This window comes from Oncorhynchus clarkii, unplaced genomic scaffold (assembly GCF_045791955.1).
Source record: "Oncorhynchus clarkii lewisi isolate Uvic-CL-2024 unplaced genomic scaffold, UVic_Ocla_1.0 unplaced_contig_8631_pilon_pilon, whole genome shotgun sequence".
NCBI lineage: Eukaryota > Metazoa > Chordata > Actinopteri > Salmoniformes > Salmonidae > Oncorhynchus > Oncorhynchus clarkii.
Window position 1 is genome coordinate 58,622 of NW_027258137.1, and position 25,870 is coordinate 84,491.

A 25,870-nucleotide genomic window follows, 5' to 3' on the forward strand; every position below is an offset into this window, starting at 1 on the left:
ATCTGCTAACCATGTGTAGGTGACCATTAACATCTGCTAACCATGTGTAGGTGACCATTAACATCTGCTAACCATGTGTAGGTGACCATTAACATCTGCTAACCATGTGTAGGTGACCATTAACATCTGCTAACCATGTGTATGTGACCATTAACATCTGCTAACCATGTGTAGGTGACCATTAACATCTGCTAACCATGTGTAGGTGACCATTAACATCTGCTAACCATGTGTATGTGACCATTAACATCTGCTAACCATGTGACCATTAACATCTGCTAACCATGTGTATGTGACCATTAACATCTGCTAACCATGTGACCATTAACATCTGCTAACCATGTGTATGTGACCATTAACATCTGCTAACCATGTGTATGTGACCATTAACATCTGCTAACCATGTGTAGGTGACCATTAACATCTGCTAACCATGTGTAGGTGACCATTAACATCTGCTAACCATGTGTAGGTGACCATTAACATCTGCTAACCATGTGTAGGTGACCATTAACATCTGCTAACCATGTGTAGGTGACCATTAACATCTGCTAACCATGTGTATGTGACCATTAACATCTGCTAACCATGTGTAGGTGACCATTAACATCTGCTAACCATGTGTAGGTGACCATTAACATCTGCTAACCATGTGTATGTGACCATTAACATCTGCTAACCATGTGACCATTAACATCTGCTAACCATGTGTATGTGACCATTAACATCTGCTAACCATGTGACCATTAACATCTGCTAACCATGTGTATGTGACCATTAACATCTGCTAACCATGTGTATGTGACCATTAACATCTGCTAACCATGTGTATGTGACCATTAACATCTGCTAACCATGTGTAGGTGACCATTAACATCTGCTAACCATGTGTAGGTGACCATTAACATCTGCTAACCATGTGTAGGTGACCATTAACATCTGCTAACCATGTGTAGGTGACCATTAACATCTGCTAACCATGTGTAGGTGACCATTAACATCTGCTAACCATGTGTATGTGACCATTAACATCTGCTAACCATGTGACCATTAACATCTGCTAACCATGTGTATGTGACCATTAACATCTGCTAACCATGTGTATGTGACCATTAACATCTGCTAACCATGTGTATGTGACCATTAACATCTGCTAACCATGTGTAGGTGACCATTAACATCTGCTAACCATGTGTAGGTGACCATTAACATCTGCTAACCATGTGTAGGTGACCATTAACATCTGCTAACCATGTGTAGGTGACCATTAACATCTGCTAACCATGTGTAGGTGACCATTAACATCTGCTAACCATGTGTAGGTGACCATTAACATCTGCTAACCATGTGTAGGTGACCATTAACATCTGCTAACCATGTGTAGGTGACCATTAACATCTGCTAACCATGTGTAGGTGACCATTAACATCTGCTAACCATGTGTAGGTGACCATTAACATCTGCTAACCATGTGTAGGTGACCATTAACATCTGCTAACCATGTGTAGGTGACCATTAACATCTGCTAACCATGTGTAGGTGACCATTAACATCTGCTAACCATGTGTAGGTGACCATTAACATCTGCTAACCATGTGTATGTGACCATTAACATCTGCTAACCATGTGACCATTAACATCTGCTAACCATGTGTATGTGACCATTAACATCTGCTAACCATGTGACCATTAACATCTGCTAACCATGTGTATGTGACCATTAACATCTGCTAACCATGTGTATGTGACCATTAACATCTGCTAACCATGTGTATGTGACCATTAACATCTGCTAACCATGTGACCATTAACATCTGCTAACCATGTGTATGTGACCATTAACATCTGCTAACCATGTGTATGTGACCATTAACATCTGCTAACCATGTGTAGGTGACCATTAACATCTGCTAACCATGTGTAGGTGACCATTAACATCTGCTAACCATGTGTAGGTGACCATTAACATCTGCTAACCATGTGTAGGTGACCATTAACATCTGCTAACCATGTGTATGTGACCATTAACATCTGCTAACCATGTGTAGGTGACCATTAACATCTGCTAACCATGTGTAGGTGACCATTAACATCTGCTAACCATGTGTATGTGACCATTAACATCTGCTAACCATGTGACCATTAACATCTGCTAACCATGTGTATGTGACCATTAACATCTGCTAACCATGTGACCATTAACATCTGCTAACCATGTGTATGTGACCATTAACATCTGCTAACCATGTGTATGTGACCATTAACATCTGCTAACCATGTGTATGTGACCATTAACATCTGCTAACCATGTGTAGGTGACCATTAACATCTGCTAACCATGTGTAGGTGACCATTAACATCTGCTAACCATGTGTAGGTGACCATTAACATCTGCTAACCATGTGTAGGTGACCATTAACATCTGCTAACCATGTGTAGGTGACCATTAACATCTGCTAACCATGTGTAGGTGACCATTAACATCTGCTAACCATGTGTATGTGACCATTAACATCTGCTAACCATGTGTAGGTGACCATTAACATCTGCTAACCATGTGTAGGTGACCATTAACATCTGCTAACCATGTGTAGGTGACCATTAACATCTGCTAACCATGTGTAGGTGACCATTAACATCTGCTAACCATGTGTAGGTGACCATTAACATCTGCTAACCATGTGTAGGTGACCATTAACATCTGCTAACCATGTGTAGGTGACCATTAACATCTGCTAACCATGTGTAGGTGACCATTAACATCTGCTAACCATGTGTAGGTGACCATTAACATCTGCTAACCATGTGTAGGTGACCATTAACATCTGCTAACCATGTGTAGGTGACCATTAACATCTGCTAACCATGTGTAGGTGACCATTAACATCTGCTAACCATGTGTAGGTGACCATTAACATCTGCTAACCATGTGTAGGTGACCATTAACATCTGCTAACCATGTGTAGGTGACCATTAACATCTGCTAACCATGTGTATGTGACAAATAAAATTTGATTTGATTTTGATTTGAAGACTTCACAAAATGGGACAAACACCAAATTGAGACTCTGCATGCAGAATTCTGCAAAAATATCCTCCGTGTACAACGTAGAACACCAAATAATGCATGCAGAGCAGAATTAGGCCGATACCCACTAATTATCAAAATCCAGAAAAGAGCCGTTAAATTCTACAACCACCTAAAAGGAAGTGATTCACAAACCTTCCATAACAAAGCCATCACCTACAGAGAGATGAACCTGGAGAAGAGTCCCCTAAGCAAGCTGGTCCTGGGGCTCTGTTCACAAACACAAACACACCCTACAGAGCCCCAGGACAACAGCACAATTAGACCCAACCAAATCATGAGAAAACAAAAAGATAATTACTTGACACATTGGAAAGAATTAACAAAAAAACAGAGCAAACTAGAATGCTATTTGGCCCTAAACAGAGAGTACACAGTGGCAGAATACCTGACCACTGTGACTGACCCAAAATTAAGGAAAGCTTTGACTATGTACAGACTCAGTGAGCATAGCCTTGCTATTGAGAAAGGCCGCCGTAGGCAGACATGGCTCTCAAGAGAAGACAGGCTATGTGCTCACTGCCCACAAAATGAGGTGGAAACTGAGCTGCACTTCCTAACCTCCTGCCCAATGTATGACCATATTAGAGAGACATATTTCCCTCAGATTACACAGATCCACAAAGAATTCGAAAACAAATCCAAATTTGAAAAACTCCCATATCTACTGGGTGAAATTCCACAGTGTGCCATCACAGCAGCAAGATTTGTGACCTGTTGCCACGAGAAAAGGGCAACCAGTGAAGAACAAACACCATTGTAAATACAACCCATATTTATGCTTATTTATTTTCCCTTGTGTACTTTAACCATTTGTACATTGTTAAAACACTGTATATATATATATAATATGACATTTGTAATGTCTTTACTGTTTTGAAACCTCTGTATGTGTAATGTTTACTGTTAATTTTTGTTGTTTTTCACTTTATATATTCACTTTGTATGTTGTCTACCTCACTTGCTTTGGCAATGTTAACACATGTTTCCCATGCCAATAAAGCCCTTGAATTGAATTGAATTGAGAGAGAGAGGTGGAGAGAGGGAGACAGACAGACAGACATGGAGAGAGGGAGACAGACATAGAGTGAGAGAGAGGGAGACAGACAGACAGACAGACAGAGGGAGAGAGAGACAGACAGACAGACAGACATGGAGAGAGGGAGACAGACAGACGGAGAGAGAGAGAGAGACAGACAGAGGGAGACAAACAAACAGACAGACAGACAGACATGGAGAGAGGGAGACAGACAGAAAGGCGGAAATAGACAGACAGAGAGGTGGAGACAGACAGACAGACAGGGTTAGTTCTACTACATGGACAATCTATTGAGCAGCATGATCGCTCCGTTGAGCCTGTGTCCTGTTGCGTGGGCCTGTTTATAGTGGAAAGTGCAGCGAACCTCAGCGCTGCCCTGGGCTATATTGGGACTATGGGCATGTCTCAAATCACACCGTATTCCCTACATAGTCCACTACTATGGGCCCTGGTTGAGGCTATATTGGGACCATGGGCATGTCTCAAATCACACCGTATACCCTACATAGTCCACTACTATGGGCCCTGGTTGAGGCTATATTGGGACCATGGGCATGTCTCAAATCACACCGTATACCCTACATAGTCCACTACTATGGGCCCTGGTTGAGGCTATATTGGGACTATGGGCATGTCTCAAATCTCACCGTATTCCCTACATAGTCCACTACTATGGGCCCTGGTTGAGGCTATATTGGGACCATGGGCATGTCTCAAATCACACCGTATTCCCTACATAGTCCACTACTATGGGCCCTGGTTGAGGCTATATTGGGACTATGGGCATGTCTCAAATCACACCGTATTCCCTACATAGTCCACTACTATGGGCCCTGGTTGAGGCTATATTGGGACTATGGGCATGTCTCAAATCACACCGTATTCCCTACATAGTCCACTACTATGGGCCCTGGTTGAGGCTATATTGGGACCATGGGCATGTCTCAAATCACACCGTATACCCTACATAGTCCACTACTATGGGCCCTGGTTGAGGCTATATTGGGACCATGGGCATGTCTCAAATCACACCGTATACCCTACATAGTCCACTACTATGGGCCCTGGTTGAGGCTATATTGGGACTATGGGCATGTCTCAAATCTCACCGTATTCCCTACATAGTCCACTACTATGGGCCCTGGTTGAGGCTATATTGGGACCATGGGCATGTCTCAAATCACACCGTATTCCCTACATAGTCCACTACTATGGGCCCTGGTTGAGGCTATATTGGGACTATGGGCATGTCTCAAATCACACCGTATTCCCTACATAGTCCACTACTATGGGCCCTGGTTGAGGCTATATTGGGACTATGGGCATGTCTCAAATCACACCGTATTCCCTACATAGTCCACTACTATGGGCCCTGGTTGAGGCTATATAGGGACCATGGCCATGTCTCAAATCACACCATATTCCCTATGTAGTCCACTACTCTGGGCCCTGGTTGAGGCTATATTGAGATTATATTGGGATCTATTGGTTGAGACTACATTGAGATTATATTGGGGTCTGTTGGTTGAGGCCATGTTGACACTACATTGAGATTATATTGGGGTCTGTTGGTTGAGGCCATGTTGACACTACATTGAGGTTATATTGGGGTCTGTTGGTTGAGGCCATGTTGACACTACATTGAGATTATATTGGGGTCTGTTGGTTGAGGCCATGTTGACACTACATTGAGATTATATTGGGGTCTGTTGGTTGAGGCCATGTTGACACTACATTGAGATTATATTGGGGTCTGTTGGTTGAGGCTATGTTGAGACTACATTGGGGTTATATTGGGGTCTGTTGGTTGAGGCTATGTTGAGGTTATGTTGGGATCTATTGGTTGAGGCTATGTTGAGACTACATTGAGGTTATATTGGGGTCTGTTGGTTGAGGCCATGTTGACACTACATTGAGGTTATATTGGGGTCTGTTGGTTGAGGCCATGTTGACACTACATTGAGATTATATTGGGGTCTGTTGGTTGAGGCTATGTTGAGACTACATTGGGGTTATATTGGGGTCTGTTGGTTGAGGCTATGTTGAGACTTCATTGAGGTTATATTGGGGATCTGTTGGTTGAGGCTATGTTGAGACTACATTGGGGTTATATTGGGGATCTGTTGGTTGAGGCTATGTTGAGGTTATGTTGGGATCTATTGGTTGAGGCTATGTTGAGGCTACATTGAGGTTATATTGGGGATCCATTGGTTGAGGCTATGTGCCATCCAGACATTCCAGTGGACAGTTTGGACCGTGACCTTAACCACAGGACTACCATGACCACAGCCTGACTGTGTTTGTCTGAGGTGTGTGTGTGTGTGTGTGTGTGTGTGTGTGTGTGCGTGCGTGCATGTTTGTCGCTCGAGGAATAGGCGGGTACCACTGACCACTCCCTCCACACACAAACGCTCACTCAGTCACACACATACACACACACACACACACACACACACACACACACACACACACACACACACTGCCCTGGGCTATATTGGGACTATGGGCATGTCTCAAATCACACCGTATTCCCTACATAGTCCACTACTATGGGCCCTGGTTGAGGCTATATTGGGACCATGGGCATGTCTCAAATCACACTATATTCCTTATATAGTCCACTACTATGGGCCCTGGTCAAAAGTAGTGAACTATATAGGGGACAGGGTGCCATTTGGAATAGGTCCTATAGTCCCTGTGCCCAAGGAAGCGAAGGTAACCTGGCTAAATGATTACCGCCCCGTGGCACTCAGGTCTGTAGTCATGAAGTGCTTTGAAAGGCTGGTCATGGCTCACATCAACAGCATCATCCCAGACACCCTAGACCCACTACAATTCGCATACCGCCCCAAACAGATCCACAGATGACGTTACCTCAATCGCACTCCACACTGCCCTTTCCCACCTAGGACAAAAAAGGAAGACCTATGTGATAATGCTTTTCATTGACTACAACTCAGCGTTCAACACGATAGTGCCCACGAAGCTCATCACTGAGCTAAGGACTCTGGGACTAAACACCTCCCTCTGCAACTGGATCCTGGACTTCATGACGGGCCACCCCCAGGTGGTAAGAGTAGGCAACAACACGTCAGCCACGCTGATCCTTAACACTGGGGCCCCTCAGGGGTGTGTGCTTAGTCCACTCCTGCATTCCCTGTTTACCCATGACTGCATGGCCAAACACAACTCCAACACCATCATTAAGTTTGCTGACGACACAACAGTGGTAGGCCTGATCACCGACAACGATGAGACGGCCTGTAGGGAGGAGGTCAGAGACCTGGCAGTGTGGTGCCAGGACAACAACCTCTCCCTCAACGATGAGACGGCCTATAGGGAGGAGGTCAGAGAACTGGCAGTGTGGTGCCAGGACAACAACCTCTCCCTCAATGTGAGCAAGACAAAGGAGCTGATTGTGGAATACAGGAAAAGGAGGGCCGAACAGGACCCCATTAACATTGATGGGGCTGTAGTGGAGCGGGTCGAGAGTTTCAAGTTCCTTGGTGTCCACATCACCAACAAACTATCATGGTCCAAACACACCAAGATTGTGAAACAAACCAGAAATAAGACGAAAAAAAACAGAAAACTTGACCGTGCAGAACTATTCACCACATCAAAGTCAATACAGCTGCAAGTATCTTGGAGTATTTCTCTATAAGATTGGCATATCTAGCCACTGGGATTATTGCCCATTCTTCAAGGCAAAACTGCTCCAGCTCCTTCAAGTTGGATGGGTTCCGCTGGTGCACAGCAATCTTTAGGTCATACCACAGATTCTCAAATGGATTGAGGTCTGGGTTTTGACTAGGCCATTCCAAGACATTTAAATGTTTCCCCTTAAACCACTCGAGTGTTGCTTTAATAGTTTGCTTAGGGTCATTGTCCTGCTGGAAGGTGAACCTCCGTCCCAGTCTCAAATCTCTGGAAGACTGAAACGGGTTTCCCTCAAGAATTTCCCTGTATTTAGCGCCATCCATCATCCCTTCAATTCTGACCAGTTTCCCAGACCCTGCCGATGGAAAAACATCCCCACAACATGATGCTGCCACCACCATGCTTCACTGTGTGGATGGTGTTTCCCAGACCCTGCCGATGGAAAAACATCCCCACAACATGATGCTGCCACCACCATGCTTCACTGTGTGGATGGTGTTTCCCAGACCCTGCCGATGGAAAAACATCCCCACAACATGATGCTGCCACCACCATGCTTCACTGTGTGGATGGTGTTTCCCAGACCCTGCTGATGGAAAAACATCCCCACAGCATGATGCTGCCACCACCATGCTTCACTGTGTGGATGGTGTTTCCCAGACCCTGCCGATGGAAAAACATCCCCACAGCATGATGCTGCCACCACCATGCTTCACTGTGTGGATGGTGTTTCCCAGACCCTGCTGATGGAAAAACATCCCCACAACATGATGCTGCCAAAAAGCTGAATTTTAGTCTCATCTGACCAGAGTACCTTCTTCTGTATGTTTGCGGAGTCTCCCACATGCCTTTTGGCAAAAGCCAAACATGTAAACTTGTTTTTTTCTTCCTTAAGCAACTGCTTTTTTTCTGGCCACTCTTCCGTAAAGCCCAGGGACACTAAAGTCCATGGAGAATAAGAGCACCTCCCCCCAGCTGCCCACTGCCCTGAGGATAGGAAACACTGTCACCACCGATAAAGCCACGATATTTGAGAATTTCAATAAGCATTTTTCTACAGCTGGCCATGCTTTCCACCTGGCTACCCCTACCCCGGACAACAGCCCTGCATCCCCCACAGCAACTTGCCCAAGCCTCCCCCATTTCTCCTTCACCCAAATTCAGATTGCTGATGTTCTGAAAGAGCTGCAAAATCTGGGCCCCTACAAATCAGCCGGGCTAGACAATCTGGACCCTCTCTTTCTAAAATGATCAGCCGAATTTGTTGCAACCCCAGTATCTCTACTTGTACACTCATCTTCTGCACATCTATGACTCCAGTGTTTAATTGCTACATTGTAATTATTTTGCCACTATGGCCTATTTATTGCCTTACCTCCGTTATCCTACCTTATTTGCACACACTGTATAAAGACTTTTTCTATTGTATTATTGACTGTATGTTTGTTTATTCCAAGTGTAACTCTGTGTTGTTGTTTACTCCATGTGTAACTCTGTGTTGTTGTTTACTCCATGTGTAACTCTGTGTTGTTGTTTATTCCATGTGTAACTCTGTGTTGTTGTTTATTCCATGTGTAACTCTGTGTTGTTGTTTACTCCATGTGTAACTCTGTGTTGTTGTTTACTCCATGTGTAACTCTGTGTTGTTGTTTACTCCATGTGTAACTCTGTGTTGTTGTTTACTCCATGTGTAACTCTGTGTTGTTGTTTATTCCATGTGTAACTCTGTTGTTGTTGTTTACTCCATGTGTAACTCTGTGTTGTTGTTTATTCCATGTGTAACTCTGTGTTGTTGTTTACTCCATGTGTAACTCTGTGTTGTTGTTTACTCCATGTGTAACTCTGTGTTGTTGTTTACTCCATGTGTAACTCTGTGTTGTTGTTTACTCCATGTGTAACTCTGTGTTGTTGTTTACTCCATGTGTAACTCTGTGTTGTTGTTTATTCCATGTGTAACTCTGTGTTGTTGTTTATTCCATGTGTAACTCTGTGTTGTTGTTTATTCCATGTGTAACTCTGTGTTGTTGTTTGTGTTGCACTGCTTTGCTTTATCTTGGCCAGGTCGCAATTGTAAATGAGAACTTGTTCTCAACTAGCCTGCCTGGTTAAATAAAGGTGTTCTCAACTAGTCTACCTGGTTAAATAAAGGTGTTCTCAACTAGCCTACCTGGTTAAATAAAGGTGAATTAAAAATTAAATAAAATGTTTGGGGAGTCTCCCACATGCTTTTTGGCGAACACCAAACATGTTTGCTTATTTATTTCTGGCCACTCTTCCGTAAAGCCCAGCTCTGTGGAGTGTACGGCTTAAAGTGGTCCTATGGACAGATACTCCAATCTCCACTGTGGAGCTTTGCAGCTCCTTCAGGGTTATCTTTGGTCTCTTTGTTGCCTCTCTGATTAATGCCCTCTTTGCCTGGTCTGTGAGTTTTGGTGGGCGGCCATCTCTTGGCAGGTTTGTTGTGGTGCCATATTCTTTCCATTTTTTAATAATGGATTTAATGGTGCTCTGTGGGATGTTCAAAGTTTCTGATATTTTTTTATAACCCAACCCTGATCTGTACTTCTCCACAACTTTGTCCCTGACCTATTTGGAGAGCTCCTTGGTCTTCATGGTTCTCTTGCTTGGTGGTGCCCCTTGGTCTTCATGGTTCTCTTGTTTGGTGGTGCCCCTTGCTTGGTGGTGCTCCTTGGTCTTCATGGTCCTCTTGTTTGGTGGTGCCCCTTGCTTGGTGGTGCTCCTTGGTGTTCATGGTTCTCTTGCTTGGTGGTGCCCCTTGCTTGGTGGTGCCCCTTGCTTGGTGGTGCCCCTTGCTTGGTGGTGCTCCTTGGTCTTCATGGTTCTCTTGCTTGGTGGTGCCCCTTGCATGGTGGTGCCCCTTGCTTGGTGGTGCCCCTTGCTTGGTGGTGCCCCTTGCTTGGTGGTGCCCCTTGCTTGGTGGTGCTCCTTGGTCTTCATGGTTCTCTTGCTTGGTGGTGCCCCTTGCTTGGTGGTGCCCCTTGCTTGGTGGTGCCCCTTGCTTGGTGGTGCCCCTTGCTTGGTGGTGCTCCTTGGTCTTCATGGTTCTCTTGCTTGGTGGTGCCCCTTGCTTGGTGGTGCCCCTTGCTTGGTGGTGCCCCTTGCTTGGTGGTGCCCCTTGCTTGGTGGTGCTCCTTGGTCTTCATGGTTCTCTTGCTTGGTGGTGCCCCTTGCTTGGTGGTGCCCCTTGCTTGGTGGTGCCCCTTGCTTGGTGGTGCCCCTTGCTTGGTGGTGCTCCTTGGTCTTCATGGTTCTCTTGCTTGGTGGTGCCCCTTGCATGGTGGTGCCCCTTGCTTGGTGATGCCCCTTGCTTGGTGGTGCCCCTTGCTTGGTGGTGCTCCTTGGTCTTCATGGTTCTCTTGCTTGGTGGTGTTACAGACTCTGGGTTCTTTCAGAACAGGATGTATGTTTACTGTCATATGCCACTTTCATTGCACCCAGGTGGACCTTATTTAACTAATGATGTGACTTCTGAAGGTAATTGGTTGCACCAGATCTTGTTTAGGGGCTTCATAGCAAAAGGGGTGAATCCACACACCACTTTTCCATTTTTTTATTTTATTTCAGGAAACTATTTTAAAAATGATTATTTCACTTCACCAATTTGGACTATTTTGTGTCCATTTAAATTACAGATTGTAATACAAACAAAGATTACCTCCACTAACCTGTACCCCCCCACACTGACTCGGTACTGGTGCCCCCCTGTATATAGCCTCCACACTGACTCGGTACCGGTACCCCCCTGTATATAGCCTCCACACTGACTCGGTACCGGTGCCCCCTGTATATAGCCCCCACACTGACTCGGTACCGGTGCCCCCTGTATATACCCTCCACACTGACTCGGTACTGGTGCCCCCTGTATATACCCTCCACACTGACTCGGTACTGGTGCCCCCCTGTATATAGCCTCCACACTGACTCGGTACCGGTACCCCCCTGTATATAGCCTCCACACTGACTCGGTACCGGTGCCCCCTGTATATAGCCCCCACACTGACTCGGTACCGGTGCCCCCTGTATATACCCTCCACACTGACTCGGTACTGGTGCCCCCTGTATATACCCTCCACACTGACTCGGTACTGGTGCCCCCTGTATATAGCCTCCACACTGACTCGGTACCGGTACCCCCCTGTATATAGCCTCCACACTGACTCGGTACCGGTGCCCCCTGTATATAGCCCCCACACTGACTCGGTACCGGTGCCCCCTGTATATACCCTCCACACTGACTCGGTACCGGTACCCCCCTGTATATAGCCTCCACACTGACTCGGTACTGGTGCCCCCTGTATATACCCCCCCACACTGACTCGGTACTGGTGCCCCCTGTATATACCCCCAACACTGACTCGGTACTGGTGCCCCCTGTATATACCCCCCACACTGACTCGGTACTGGTGCCCCCTGTATATACCCCCCACACTGACTCGGTACTGGTGCCCCCTGTATATAGCCTCCACATTGACTCGGTACTGGTGCCCCCCTGTATATAGCCCCCACACTGACTCGGTACCGGTGCCCCCTGTATATACCCCCCACACTGACTCGGTACTGGTGCCCCCTGTATATACCCCCCACACTGACTCGGTACTGGTGCCCCCTGTATATACCCCCCACACTGACTCGGTACCAGTACCCCCTGTATATACCCCCCACATTGACTCGGTACCGTTACCCCCTGTATATAGCCCCCACACTGACTCGGTACCGGTGCCCCCTGTATATAGCCTCCACATTGACTCGGTACCGGTGCCCCCTGTATATAGCCTCCACATTGACTCGGTACTGGTGCCCCCCTGTATATAGCCCCCACACTGACTCGGTACCGGTGCCCCCTGTATATAGCCTCCACACTGACTCGGTACTGGTGCCCCCTGTATATACCCCCCACACTGACTCGGTACTGGTGCCCCCTGTATATACCCTCCACACTGACTCGGTGCCCCCTGTATATACCCTCCACACTGACTCGGTACTGGTGCCCCTTGCATATACCCCCCACACTGACTCGGTACTGGTGCCCCCTGTATATACCCCCCACACTGACTCGGTACCAGTACCCCCTGTATATACCCCCCACACTGACTCGGTACCGGTACCCCCTGTATATAGCCTCCACACTGACTCGGTACCGGTACCCCCTGTATATACCCCCCACACTGACTCGGTACTGGTGCCCCCTGTATATACCCCCCACACTGACTCGGTACTGGTGCCCCCTGTATATACCCCCCACACTGACTCGGTACTGGTGCCCCCTGTATATACCCCCCACACTGACTCGGTACTGGTGCCCCCTGTATATAGCCTCCACACTGACTCGGTACCGGTACCCCCCTGTATATAGCCTCCACACTGACTCGGTACCGGTGCCCCCTGTATATAGCCCCCACACTGACTCGGTACCGGTGCCCCCTGTATATACCCTCCACACTGACTCGGTACTGGTGCCCCCTGTATATACCCCCAACACTGACTCGGTACTGGTGCCCCCTGTATATACCCTCCACAATGACTCGGTACTGGTGCCCCCTGTATATAGCCTCCACACTGACTCGGTACCGGTACCCCCCTGTATATAGCCTCCACACTGACTCGGTACCGGTGCCCCCTGTATATAGCCCCCACACTGACTCGGTACCGGTGCCCCCTGTATATACCCTCCACACTGACTCGGTACCGGTACCCCCCTGTATATAGCCTCCACACTGACTCGGTACTGGTGCCCCCTGTATATACCCCCCCACACTGACTCGGTACTGGTGCCCCCTGTATATACCCCCAACACTGACTCGGTACTGGTGCCCCCTGTATATACCCCCCACACTGACTCGGTACTGGTGCCCCCTGTATATACCCCCCACACTGACTCGGTACTGGTGCCCCCTGTATATAGCCTCCACACTGACTCGGTACCGGTACCCCCCTGTATATAGCCTCCACACTGACTCGGTACCGGTGCCCCCTGTATATAGCCCCCACACTGACTCGGTACGGGTGCCCCCTGTATATACCCTCCACACTGACTCGGTACTGGTGCCCCCTGTATATACCCTCCACACTGACTCGGTACTGGTGCCCCCCTGTATATAGCCTCCACACTGACTCGGTACCGGTACCCCCCTGTATATAGCCTCCACACTGACTCGGTACCGGTGCCCCCTGTATATAGCCCCCACCCGGACTCTGTACCGGTGCCCCCTGTATATACCCTCCCCACTGACTCGGTACTGGTGCCCCCTGTATATACCCTCCACACTGACTCGGTACTGGTGCCCCCTGTATATAGCCTCCACACTGACTCGGTACCGGTACCCCCCTGTATATAGCCTCCACACTGACTCGGTACCGGTGCCCCCTGTATATAGCCCCCACACTGACTCGGTACCGGTGCCCCCTGTATATACCCTCCACACTGACTCGGTACCGGTACCCCCCTGTATATAGCCTCCACACTGACTCGGTACTGGTGCCCCCTGTATATACCCCCCCACACTGACTCGGTACTGGTGCCCCCTGTATATACCCCCAACACTGACTCGGTACTGGTGCCCCCTGTATATACCCCCCACACTGACTCGGTACTGGTGCCCCCTGTATATACCCCCCACACTGACTCGGTACTGGTGCCCCCTGTATATAGCCTCCACATTGACTCGGTACTGGTGCCCCCCTGTATATAGCCCCCACACTGACTCGGTACCGGTGCCCCCTGTATATACCCCCCACACTGACTCGGTACTGGTGCCCCCTGTATATACCCCCCACACTGACTCGGTACTGGTGCCCCCTGTATATACCCCCCACACTGACTCGGTACCAGTACCCCCTGTATATACCCCCCACATTGACTCGGTACCGTTACCCCCTGTATATAGCCCCCACACTGACTCGGTACCGGTGCCCCCTGTATATAGCCTCCACATTGACTCGGTACCGGTGCCCCCTGTATATAGCCTCCACATTGACTCGGTACTGGTGCCCCCCTGTATATAGCCCCCACACTGACTCGGTACCGGTGCCCCCTGTATATAGCCTCCACACTGACTCGGTACTGGTGCCCCCTGTATATACCCCCCACACTGACTCGGTACTGGTGCCCCCTGTATATACCCTCCACACTGACTCGGTGCCCCCTGTATATACCCTCCACACTGACTCGGTACTGGTGCCCCTTGCATATACCCCCCACACTGACTCGGTACTGGTGCCCCCTGTATATACCCCCCACACTGACTCGGTACCAGTACCCCCTGTATATACCCCCCACACTGACTCGGTACCGGTACCCCCTGTATATAGCCTCCACACTGACTCGGTACCGGTACCCCCTGTATATACCCCCCACACTGACTCGGTACTGGTGCCCCCTGTATATACCCCCCACACTGACTCGGTACTGGTGCCCCCTGTATATACCCCCCACACTGACTCGGTACTGGTGCCCCCTGTATATACCCCCCACACTGACTCGGTACTGGTGCCCCCTGTATATAGCCTCCACACTGACTCGGTACCGGTACCCCCCTGTATATAGCCTCCACACTGACTCGGTACCGGTGCCCCCTGTATATAGCCCCCACACTGACTCGGTACCGGTGCCCCCTGTATATACCCTCCACACTGACTCGGTACTGGTGCCCCCTGTATATACCCCCAACACTGACTCGGTACTGGTGCCCCCTGTATATACCCTCCACAATGACTCGGTACTGGTGCCCCCTGTATATAGCCTCCACACTGACTCGGTACCGGTACCCCCCTGTATATAGCCTCCACACTGACTCGGTACCGGTGCCCCCTGTATATAGCCCCCACACTGACTCGGTACCGGTGCCCCCTGTATATACCCTCCACACTGACTCGGTACCGGTACCCCCCTGTATATAGCCTCCACACTGACTCGGTACTGGTGCCCCCTGTATATACCCCCCCACACTGACTCGGTACTGGTGCCCCCTGTATATACCCCCAACACTGACTCGGTACTGGTGCCCCCTGTATATACCCCCCACACTGACTCGGTACTGGTGCCCCCTGTATATAGCCTCCACATTGACTCGGTACTGGTGCCCCCCTGTATATAGCCCCCACACTGACTCGGTACCGGTGCCCCCTGTATATACCCCCCACACTGACTCGGTACTGGTGCCCCCTGTATATACCCCCCACACTGACTCGGTACTGGTGCCCCCTGTATATACCCCCCACACTGACTCGGTACCAGTACCCCCTGTATATACCCCCCACATTGACTCGGTACCGTTACCCCCTGTATATAGCCCCCACACTGACTCGGTACCGGTGCCCCCTGTATATAGCCTCCACATTGACTCGGTACCGGTGCCCCCTGTATATAGCCTCCACATTGACTCGGTACTGGTGCCCCCCTGTATATAGCCCCCACACTGACTCGGTACCGGTGCCCCCTGTATATAGCCTCCACACTGACTCGGTACTGGTGCCCCCTGTATATACCCCCCACACTGACTCGGTACTGGTGCCCCCTGTATATACCCTCCACACTGACTCGGTGCCCCCTGTATATACCCTCCACACTGACTCGGTACTGGTGCCCCTTGCATATACCCCCCACACTGACTCGGTACTGGTGCCCCCTGTATATACCCCCCACACTGACTCGGTACCAGTACCCCCTGTATATACCCCCCACACTGACTCGGTACCGGTACCCCCTGTATATAGCCTCCACACTGACTCGGTACCGGTACCCCCTGTATATACCCCCCACACTGACTCGGTACTGGTGCCCCCTGTATATACCCCCCACACTGACTCGGTACTGGTGCCCCCTGTATATACCCCCCACACTGACTCGGTACTGGTGCCCCCTGTATATACCCCCCACACTGACTCGGTACTGGTGCCCCCTGTATATAGCCCCCACACTGACTCGGTACTGGTGCCCTCTGTATATTCCCCCCACACTGACTCGGTACTGGTGCCCCCTGTATATACCCCCCACACTGACTCGGTACCGGTACCCCCTGTATATACCCCCCACACTGACTCGGTACTGGTGCCCCCTGTATATACCCCCCACACTGACTCGGTACCAGTACCCCCTGTATATACCCCCCACATTGACTCGGTACCGTTACCCCCTGTATATAGCCCCCACACTGACTCGGTACCGGTGCCCCCTGTATATAGCCTCCACATTGACTCGGTACCGGTGCCCCCTGTATATAGCCTCCACATTGACTCGGTACTGGTGCCCCCCTGTATATAGCCCCCACACTGACTCGGTACCGGTGCCCCCTGTATATAGCCTCCACACTGACTCGGTACTGGTGCCCCCTGTATATACCCCCCACACTGACTCGGTACTGGTGCCCCCTGTATATACCCTCCACACTGACTCGGTGCCCCCTGTATATACCCTCCACACTGACTCGGTACTGGTGCCCCTTGCATATACCCCCCACACTGACTCGGTACTGGTGCCCCCTGTATATACCCCCCACACTGACTCGGTACCAGTACCCCCTGTATATACCCCCCACACTGACTCGGTACCGGTACCCCCTGTATATAGCCTCCACACTGACTCGGTACCGGTACCCCCTGTATATACCCCCCACACTGACTCGGTACTGGTGCCCCCTGTATATTCCCCCCACACTGACTCGGTACTGGTGCCCCCTGTATATACCCCCCACACTGACTCGGTACTGGTGCCCCCTGTATATACCCCCCACACTGACTCGGTACCAGTACCCCCTGTATATACCCCCCACACTGACTCGGTACCGGTACCCCCTGTATATAGCCTCCACACTGACTCGGTACCGGTACCCCCTGTATATACCCCCCACACTGACTCGGTACTGGTGCCCCCTGTATATACCCCCCACACTGACTCGGTACCAGTACCCCCTGTATATAGCCCCCACACTGACTCGGTACCGTTACCCCCTGTATATACCCCCCACACTGACTCGGTACCGGTGCCCCCTGTATATAGCCTCCACATTGACTCGGTACTGGTGCCCCCTGTATATAGCCTCCACATTGACTCGGTACTGGTGCCCCCCTGTATATAGCCCCCACACTGACTCGGTACCGGTGCCCCCTGTATATAGCCTCCACACTGACTCGGTACTGGTGCCCCCTGTATATACCCCCCACACTGACTCGGTACTGGTGCCCCCTGTATATACCCTCCCACACTGACTCGGTACCGGTGCCCCCTGTATATACCCTCCACACTGACTCGGTACTGGTGCCCCCCTGTATATAGCCTCCACACTGACTCGGTACTGGGGCCCCCCTGTATATAGCCCCCTGCACTGACTCGGTACCGGTGCCCCCTGTATATAGCCTCCACACTGACTCGGTACCAGTGCCCCCTGTATATAGCCCCCACACTGACTCGGTACTGGTGCCCCCTGTATATACCCCCCACACTGACTCAGTACTGGTGCCCCCTGTATATAGCCCCCAGACATCTTCTCTGACTAATGATTACCCTGGTCCATCTTCTCTGACTAATGATTACCCTGGTCCAGACCTGGACCTGCTTCAGTTCAGACATCTTCTCTGACTAATGATTACCCTGGTCCAGACCTGGACCTGCTTCAGTTCAGACATCTTCTCTGACTAATGATTACCCTGGTCCATCTTCTCTGACTAATGATTACCCTGATCCATCTTCTCTGACTAATGATTACCCTGGTCCATCTTCTCTGACTAATGATTACCCTGGTCCAGACCTGGACCTGCTTCAGTTCAGACATCTTCTCTGGCTAATGATTACCCTGGTCCAGACATGGACCTGCTTCAGAGAAGATGACTAAAGCATAAACATGTACTGTACTGTCTGGCATGGCAATAATCAGAGGAGTGGGCTAAAACACACAGAGATCTATACCAGGCTATGAAGAGGAAGTCTGTATTCAGAGGAGTGGGCTAAAAAAGCACATAGAGATCTATACCAGGCTGTGAAGAGGAAGTCTGTAATCAGAGGAGTGGACTAAAACACACAGAGATCTATACCAGGCTATGAAGAGGAAGTCTGTAATCAGAGGAGTGGACTAAAACACACAGAGATCTATACCAGGCTATGAAGAGGAAGTCTGTAATCAGAGGAGTGGGCTAAAACACACAAGGATCTATACCAGGCTATGAAAAGGAAGTCTGTAATCAGAGGAGTGGACAAAAACACACAGAGATCTATACCAGGCTATGAAGAGGAAGTCAAAAGATACTCGACAACAACCTGATTCAGTAAACAAATGCTTTTATTTTCACTGAAAAATAAAATAAATAATTCTCAGTGAAACCTCCATCTACAAACAAAAACAACACATACAGGCCTTTTTTCAGACAACAAATCGCGAACTAAATGCTATTGGAACAAAACAAAAACAACAAGAGAAAACAGAATGTCTTGCCAGAATACGATATGAGGTATACTACAGAATGCACGTATCCTAGTATTGTACACAGAACTTTGTACAAGTTTAAAGTAAACACCATTCTCTTTGACGGCAAGCTACAAAAACAAAACACCTTCCTTTTAAAGCCAACGGGTAACAATGTATTATAAAGCAGCTGTAATGCATTAAGGTGTGACCACTTCTATCGTCTCATTATCGTCTCGTAGTAATGACTAAATAACAGGCATTTTGAGTCCGTTTAAAACAAGAAAGGTGTCTCCACGTCTCTAACTATCATCAGACTGTTGGAACGGAGGAGGTGTCTCCTGATCTCTAACTATCATCAGACTGTTGGAACAGAGGAGGTGTCTCCTGATCTCTAACTATCATCAGACTGTTGGAACGGAGGAGGTGTCTCCTGATCTCTAACTATCATCAGACTGTTGGAACGGAGGAGGTGTCTCCTGATCTCTAACTATCATCAGACTGTTGGAACGGAGGAGGTGTCTCCTGATCTCTAACTATCATCAGACTGTTGGAACGGAGGAGGTGTCTCCTGATCTCTAACTATCATCAGACTGTTGGAACAGAGGAGGTGTCTCCTGATCTCTAAATATCATCAGACTGTTGGAACGGAGGAGGTGTCTCCTGATCTCTAACTATCATCAGACTGTTGGAACAGAGGAGGTGTCTCCTGATCTCTAACTATCATCAGACTGTTGGAACGGAGGAGGTGTCTCCTGATCTCTAACTATCATCAGACTGTTGGAACAGAGGAGGTGTCTCCTGATCTCTAACTATCATCAGACTGTTGGAACGGAGGAGGTGTCTCCTGATCTCTAACTATCATCAGACTGTTGGAACGGAGGAGGTGTCTCCTGATCTCTAACTATCATCAGACTGTTGGAACGGAGGAGGTGTCTCCTGATCTCTAACTATCATCAGACTGTTGGAACAGAGGAGGTGTCTCCTGGTCTCTATCATCAGACTGTTGGAACGGAGGAGGTGTCTCCTGATCTCTAACTATCATCAGACTGTTGGAACGGAGGAGGTGTCTCCTGATCTCTAACTATCATCAGACTGTTGGAACGGAGGAGGTGTCTCCTGATCTCTAACTATCATCAGACTGTTGGAACAGAGGAGGCGTCTCCTGATCTCTAACTATCATCAGACTGTTGGAACGGAGGAGGTGTCTCCTGATCTCTAACTATCATCAGACTGTTGGAACGGAGGAGGTGTCTCCTGATCTCTAACTATCATCAGACTGTTGGAACGGAGGAGGTGTCTCCTGATCTCTAACTATCATCAGACTGTTGGAACGGAGGAGGTGTCTCCTGATCTCTAACTATCATCAGACTGTTGGAACGGAGGAGGTGTCTCGTAGTAATGACTAAATAACATTTTGAATCCGTTTAAAACAAGAAAGAAAGCATTTCATCTGTTGGCTTTAAGTAAAGTATTGGGGAAAAAACAACTGTTTATTAAACAACAACGGTAGCCATTTTAAGATCTGTCTGATTTATGTAGGTGGACTCACAGTATTCAGAAACTAGGTGTGCTACGTTTTTTAAATTGTTTTTTTTATTATGATTTTAAAATCGTAAAAGTTAATGCGTGTGGGAGAAAATTCATTCAAAAGAGAAAATGCAAAATGAAAATCAAAGAACTAAAATACATTTTAAATCTCTTGCATCACATTACACATCAGTATTCTCCAAAGATTTATATATTCATCTCATCAAGTAATAAACATATATTCATATTTATATAAATCTCTTACAATCAATCGGTATCGCTTAAAATCGCATCTCCTAAAATCTCTTCAAAACATTTCAGCTTTTACTAAAAGTTGCACGCCTCGTTTTCTAACAGCAGTTATATTACAACAGTATTTATTATATTACCCTGAAATCACATCGACATAAAGGATAATGACTTTTGAGTTTTTTATTTATCTGAAATTGGTTCCTTTAAAGAGGTTGAGCCCTCAAAACCGTCAACAAGCTACTGTGACTACAGTCTCATGGACGTCAACAAGCTACTGTGTCTACAGTCTCATGGACTGACACACTGCCTGTCCTCAGAATTACAAATGGAATCGATAGTGAATAACAGAAACAGGTAATCATTAGATCACTTTATGCAGATGGGCAATGGAAGGATGACATGCTGAGGCTTCTGCACAGCCCTGGGGCACCAAATAAGAGAACAAGTTAACACACTTCTTATAGGACGTTTGGAAAAATCTTATAGGATGTTTTGGAAACTTCTTATAGGATGTTTTGGAAACTTCTTATAGGATGTTTTGGAAACTTCTTATAGGATGTTTTGGAAACGTCTTATAGGATGTTTTGGAAACGTCTTATAGGATGTTTTGGAAACGTCTTATAGGATGTTTTGGAAACTTCTTATAGGATGTTTTGGAAACTTCTTATAGGATGTTTTGGAAACTTCTTATAGGATGTTTTGGAAACTTCTTATAGGATGTTTTGGAAACTTCTTATAGGACGTTTGGAAACTTCTTATAGGATGTTTTGGAAACTTCTTATAGGACGTTTTGGGAACTTCTTATAGGATGTTTTGGAAACTTCTTATAGGATGTTTTGGAAACTTCTTATAGGATGTTTTGGAAACGTCTTATAGGATGTTTGGGGTACCACCTCTTCCGTTTCACTCAGTTTCAAAACAGGATTTCCTGTTTCGTTCCTACTGAACATGACCATTTGGGTTTTGTTCAAAATGGTACCCCATTCCCTGTATATATTGCACTACTTTTGACCAGGACTCATTGAGGGAATAGGGTGCCATTTTGTAGGTATTCCCCGTGGGATCATAAGTCCATCCCCAGGCTGTGTATTTGGTCCAGCAGAAAGTCCATGTCTTCTCTGCTGACCTGAGGGCTAATGATGATCTGTCTGAAGAAGTTAGCCTTGTCTCCATGGGGCTGGTAGCCTACCATCATAGAGCCCTTCTTCATCATGCGCTCCTTAACCACTGGCGCCACCTGGGGGTAGGGAGTAGTACATACGCTTGTGAGATGGTGGAACTGGGAGGTTAAGACGTCAGTATTTCCAATAATCTCTCCTTCCTTGTGAAGTAAGCACTCATTCACGTGTGAGAACACTGAATTGGTCTTTCCATGTACCAGTCATTACCTTTCAAATCCATGAATTCATGGCAGAAAGGAGAGATTATTGGGACATAACCAAAGTCAAGTTGTATTTAGAGTCTCCACACACAGATCTAAGGTCCATTTCCGTATGGATTGGATTGGAGGATTATGGTCCCGCTTGACATCTGGTGTCAGTGGTGGCATCTGAACCCACGCCTCCGAAAAGAGACTGGAGCCTAAATCCTCACGGTTAGCTAACATTTGTCTCATTCATATCCTGTGAAATGAATGTTTTTTGTTGTTGTTTGTTTTTCAACATTAATTAATTCCTGAATTCAATTGTATTTTTTGTTGTTGTGTTATTGATGACAGGGCTTCTGTTAATGTTGGAGAACACCACAGGAAAGGAGAGGATCGTGTTCTGTATAACGAGGGGGATGTCCTCCTCTGACTTACCGCATGGACATTTCTCCAGAACTCAGGTCCGTCAGCCATGTCCCTCAGACTGGGAGGAATGTACCAGAAACAGACGTTGGTGTACTCCGGCTCCATCACAAGACGGAATCCATCTCTCTTCTTGATCTCCTCTGCCAGATATCTACCAAAGAGAAGGAAGTCGAGAGTGTCAAGAATAATTACATGACACATCCGTACGAAACCCCTTTTTCAGGCTACACGAGTTTTACTGAGCCTTTTTGAAGACACTGCAATGTGTCTTCTAGTCTGTCCAACACAGCAATCCTGCTCTAGTGGTCCTCCTGCTATCCTCTAGACCACCACTAGAGGGCCCTGTCCTCCAGCCAGACACTGAAATGTGTCTTCTAGTCTGTCCAACACAGCAATCCTGCTCCAGTGGTCCTCCTGCTATCCTCTAGACCACCACTAGAGGGCCCTGTCCTCCAGCCAGACACAGCAGTGGTCCTCCTGCTATCCTCTAGACCACCACTAGAGGGCCCTGTCCTCCAGCCAGACACTGAAATGTGTCTTCTAGTCTGTCCAACACATCAATCCTGCTCCAGTGGTCCTCCTGCTATCCTCTAGACCACCACTAGAGGGCCCTGTCCTCCAGCCAGACACAGCAGTGGTCCTCCTGCTATCCTCTAGACCACCACTAGAGGGCCCTATCCTCCAGCCAGACACTGAAATGTGTCTTCTAGTCTGTCCAACACAGCAATCCTGCTCCAGTGGTCCTCCTGCTATCCTCTAGACCACCACTAGAGGGCCCTGTCCTCCAGCCAAACACTGCAATGTGTCTTCTAGTCTGTCCAACACAGCAATCCTGCTCCATAGTCTGAGACAGTCCTACCTATTTTTTTTTACCAACTGAATAACTGCAATATCTTTCCTGTTATCTGTGTTCACAACACACCAGTGGTCCTCCTGCTATCCTCTAGACCACCACTAGAGGGCCCTGTCCTCCTGCTATCCTCTAGACCACCACTAGAGGGCCCTGTCCTCCTGCTATCCTCTAGACCACCACTAGAGGGCCCTGTCCTCCTATCCTCTAGGCCACCACTAGAGGGCCCTGTCCTCCTGCTATCCTCTAGACCACCACTAGAGGGCCCTGTCCTCCTGCTATCCTCTAGACCACCACTAGAGGGCCCTGTCCTCCTGCTATCCTCTAGACCACCACTAGAGGGCCCTGTCCTCCTGCTATCCTCTAGACCACCACTAGAGGGCCCTGTCCTCCTGCTATCCTCTAGACCACCACTAGAGGGCCCTGTCCTCCTGCTATCCTCTAGACCACCACTAGAGGGCCCTGTCCTCCAGCCAGACACAGCAGTGGTCCTCCTGCTCTCCTCTAGACCACCACTAGAGGGCCCTGTCCTCCAGCCAGACACAGCAGTGGTCCTCCTGCTATCCTCTAGACCACCACTAGAGTGCCCTGTCCTCCAGCCAGACAGGCGTGTATTCATTCCGATTCTGTTGAAAAACGTTTCTTAAAACGGAACGAAACGGGGATAAACACACCTGAATGTGTCCAATAGAAACTCCCGTTTGCAACTGTTAAGACTAATGATTAAATCCTAGATCAGCTAGATGCAGGCAAGAGGGTGACGGTATTGAATGTGTCACTGTCACCTTGACTACTCAAATTGTTCTCTCGACCTGTGTCCACCTACGTTGTAAACTTTCATTCATAGGCTAGGCAACCTCATGATGGGTATAGGGGAACAATAGAGTATCATGTAGTAGCCTAAACCTATCACTGTTGCATTGAACTGGGTGAATATGAATGACAGTAACCTAAACCTATCACTGTTGCATTGAACTGGGTGAATATGAATGACAGTAACCTAAACCTGTCATTGTTACATTGAACTGGGTGAATGACAGTAACCTAAACCTGTCACTGTTACATTGAACTGGGTGAATATGAATGACAGTAACCTAAACCTGTCACTGTTACATTGAACTGGGTGAATGACAGTAACCTAAACCTGTCACTGTTACATTGAACTGGGTGAATATGAATGACAGTAACCTAAACCTGTCACTGTTACATTGAGCTGGGTGAATGACAGTAACCTAAACCTGTCACTGTTACATTGAACTGGGTGAATATGAATGACAGTAACCTAAACCTGTCACTGTTACATTGAACTGGGTGAATATGAATGACAGTAACCTAAACCTGTCACTGTTACATTGAGCTGGGTGAATGACAGTAACCTAAACCTGTCACTGTTACATTGAACTGGGTGAATATGAATGACAGTAACCTAAACCTATCATTGAACTGGGTGAATAGGGTGAATAGGATGTATTAGAAATAAGGGTGTGTTCATGGGGAAATAATAAGGAACGGTCCTCCCTCATGTTAAACGGCACCGACCGACCCACTGAATCCTATACAGCATTAGACACATGAATGGAGTGGAGTGAGCAGGGCTATCAGTAACAGTCTGAAAATAGGCTGGCCGTTGTCTGGCCTCGTGTCGTATGACCCCCCCATCTTGGTCCCACACACCCCCCGCCAGTCAGTAGGTCCTGAACTGTAAAGGTTCAGAATAGATGGGAGGAAAGCTAAATGCCACACAGAATAGTTAAGGATCCCCCTGACCCGACTGTAATTTTACTGCCAACAGCCCAGAAATAGAACCGGCTGACCTCCCAAATATACAGCTCGATTTTCTAGGGCTGCTTGAATTACATGCAGTCTGCCGAGCCCAGTCTGCCAAGCCCAGTCTACCTCTGTATTCTCCACTGTACACCATGTTAGAAAGCTGTGGAGATGCTGTGGAGATGCTGTGTAGAAGATCTATCCATCCTCAGCCTGGGTTATATCTATTAGAGAGGGGTATCTCAGGTGTAGGGTTTTACTCCATAGTTAAACTGCTACTACTCTTAAGTATATGGAAAACATACTGTTTTTGGATGAGCCATGTGACTGTGTCTAGACCAGAGGTGACCACAGTGTAGAGATGGCCTCCTGTCCTCCTGGAGACTTGCCGGGTGGCTGTGCAGGCTTTTGCTCAAGCCCTGCTCTATAACAGATGTGACGTAGATGATTCGGCAGAAGTCTGCATACCTTAGTAGGT

General features: G+C 48.1%; 1 protein-coding gene across 1 annotated transcript in view; it reads right to left on the minus strand.

Annotated features, from left to right (window-relative positions):
• Window positions 1-21,342: 21,342 nt before the first annotated feature.
• The window catches only part of LOC139395780 (acidic amino acid decarboxylase GADL1-like), a 31,216-nt gene continuing 26,688 nt past the window's right edge, over window positions 21,343-25,870 (minus strand). The window contains exons 13-14 of the mRNA XM_071143141.1: window positions 22,785-22,926; window positions 21,343-22,220 (exon numbers count right to left, since the gene is read on the minus strand). Coding sequence (XP_070999242.1) covers window positions 22,047-22,220; window positions 22,785-22,926 — 316 coding nt within the window. The 3' untranslated portion in view covers window positions 21,343-22,046. The remainder of the gene's footprint in view (window positions 22,221-22,784; window positions 22,927-25,870) is intronic.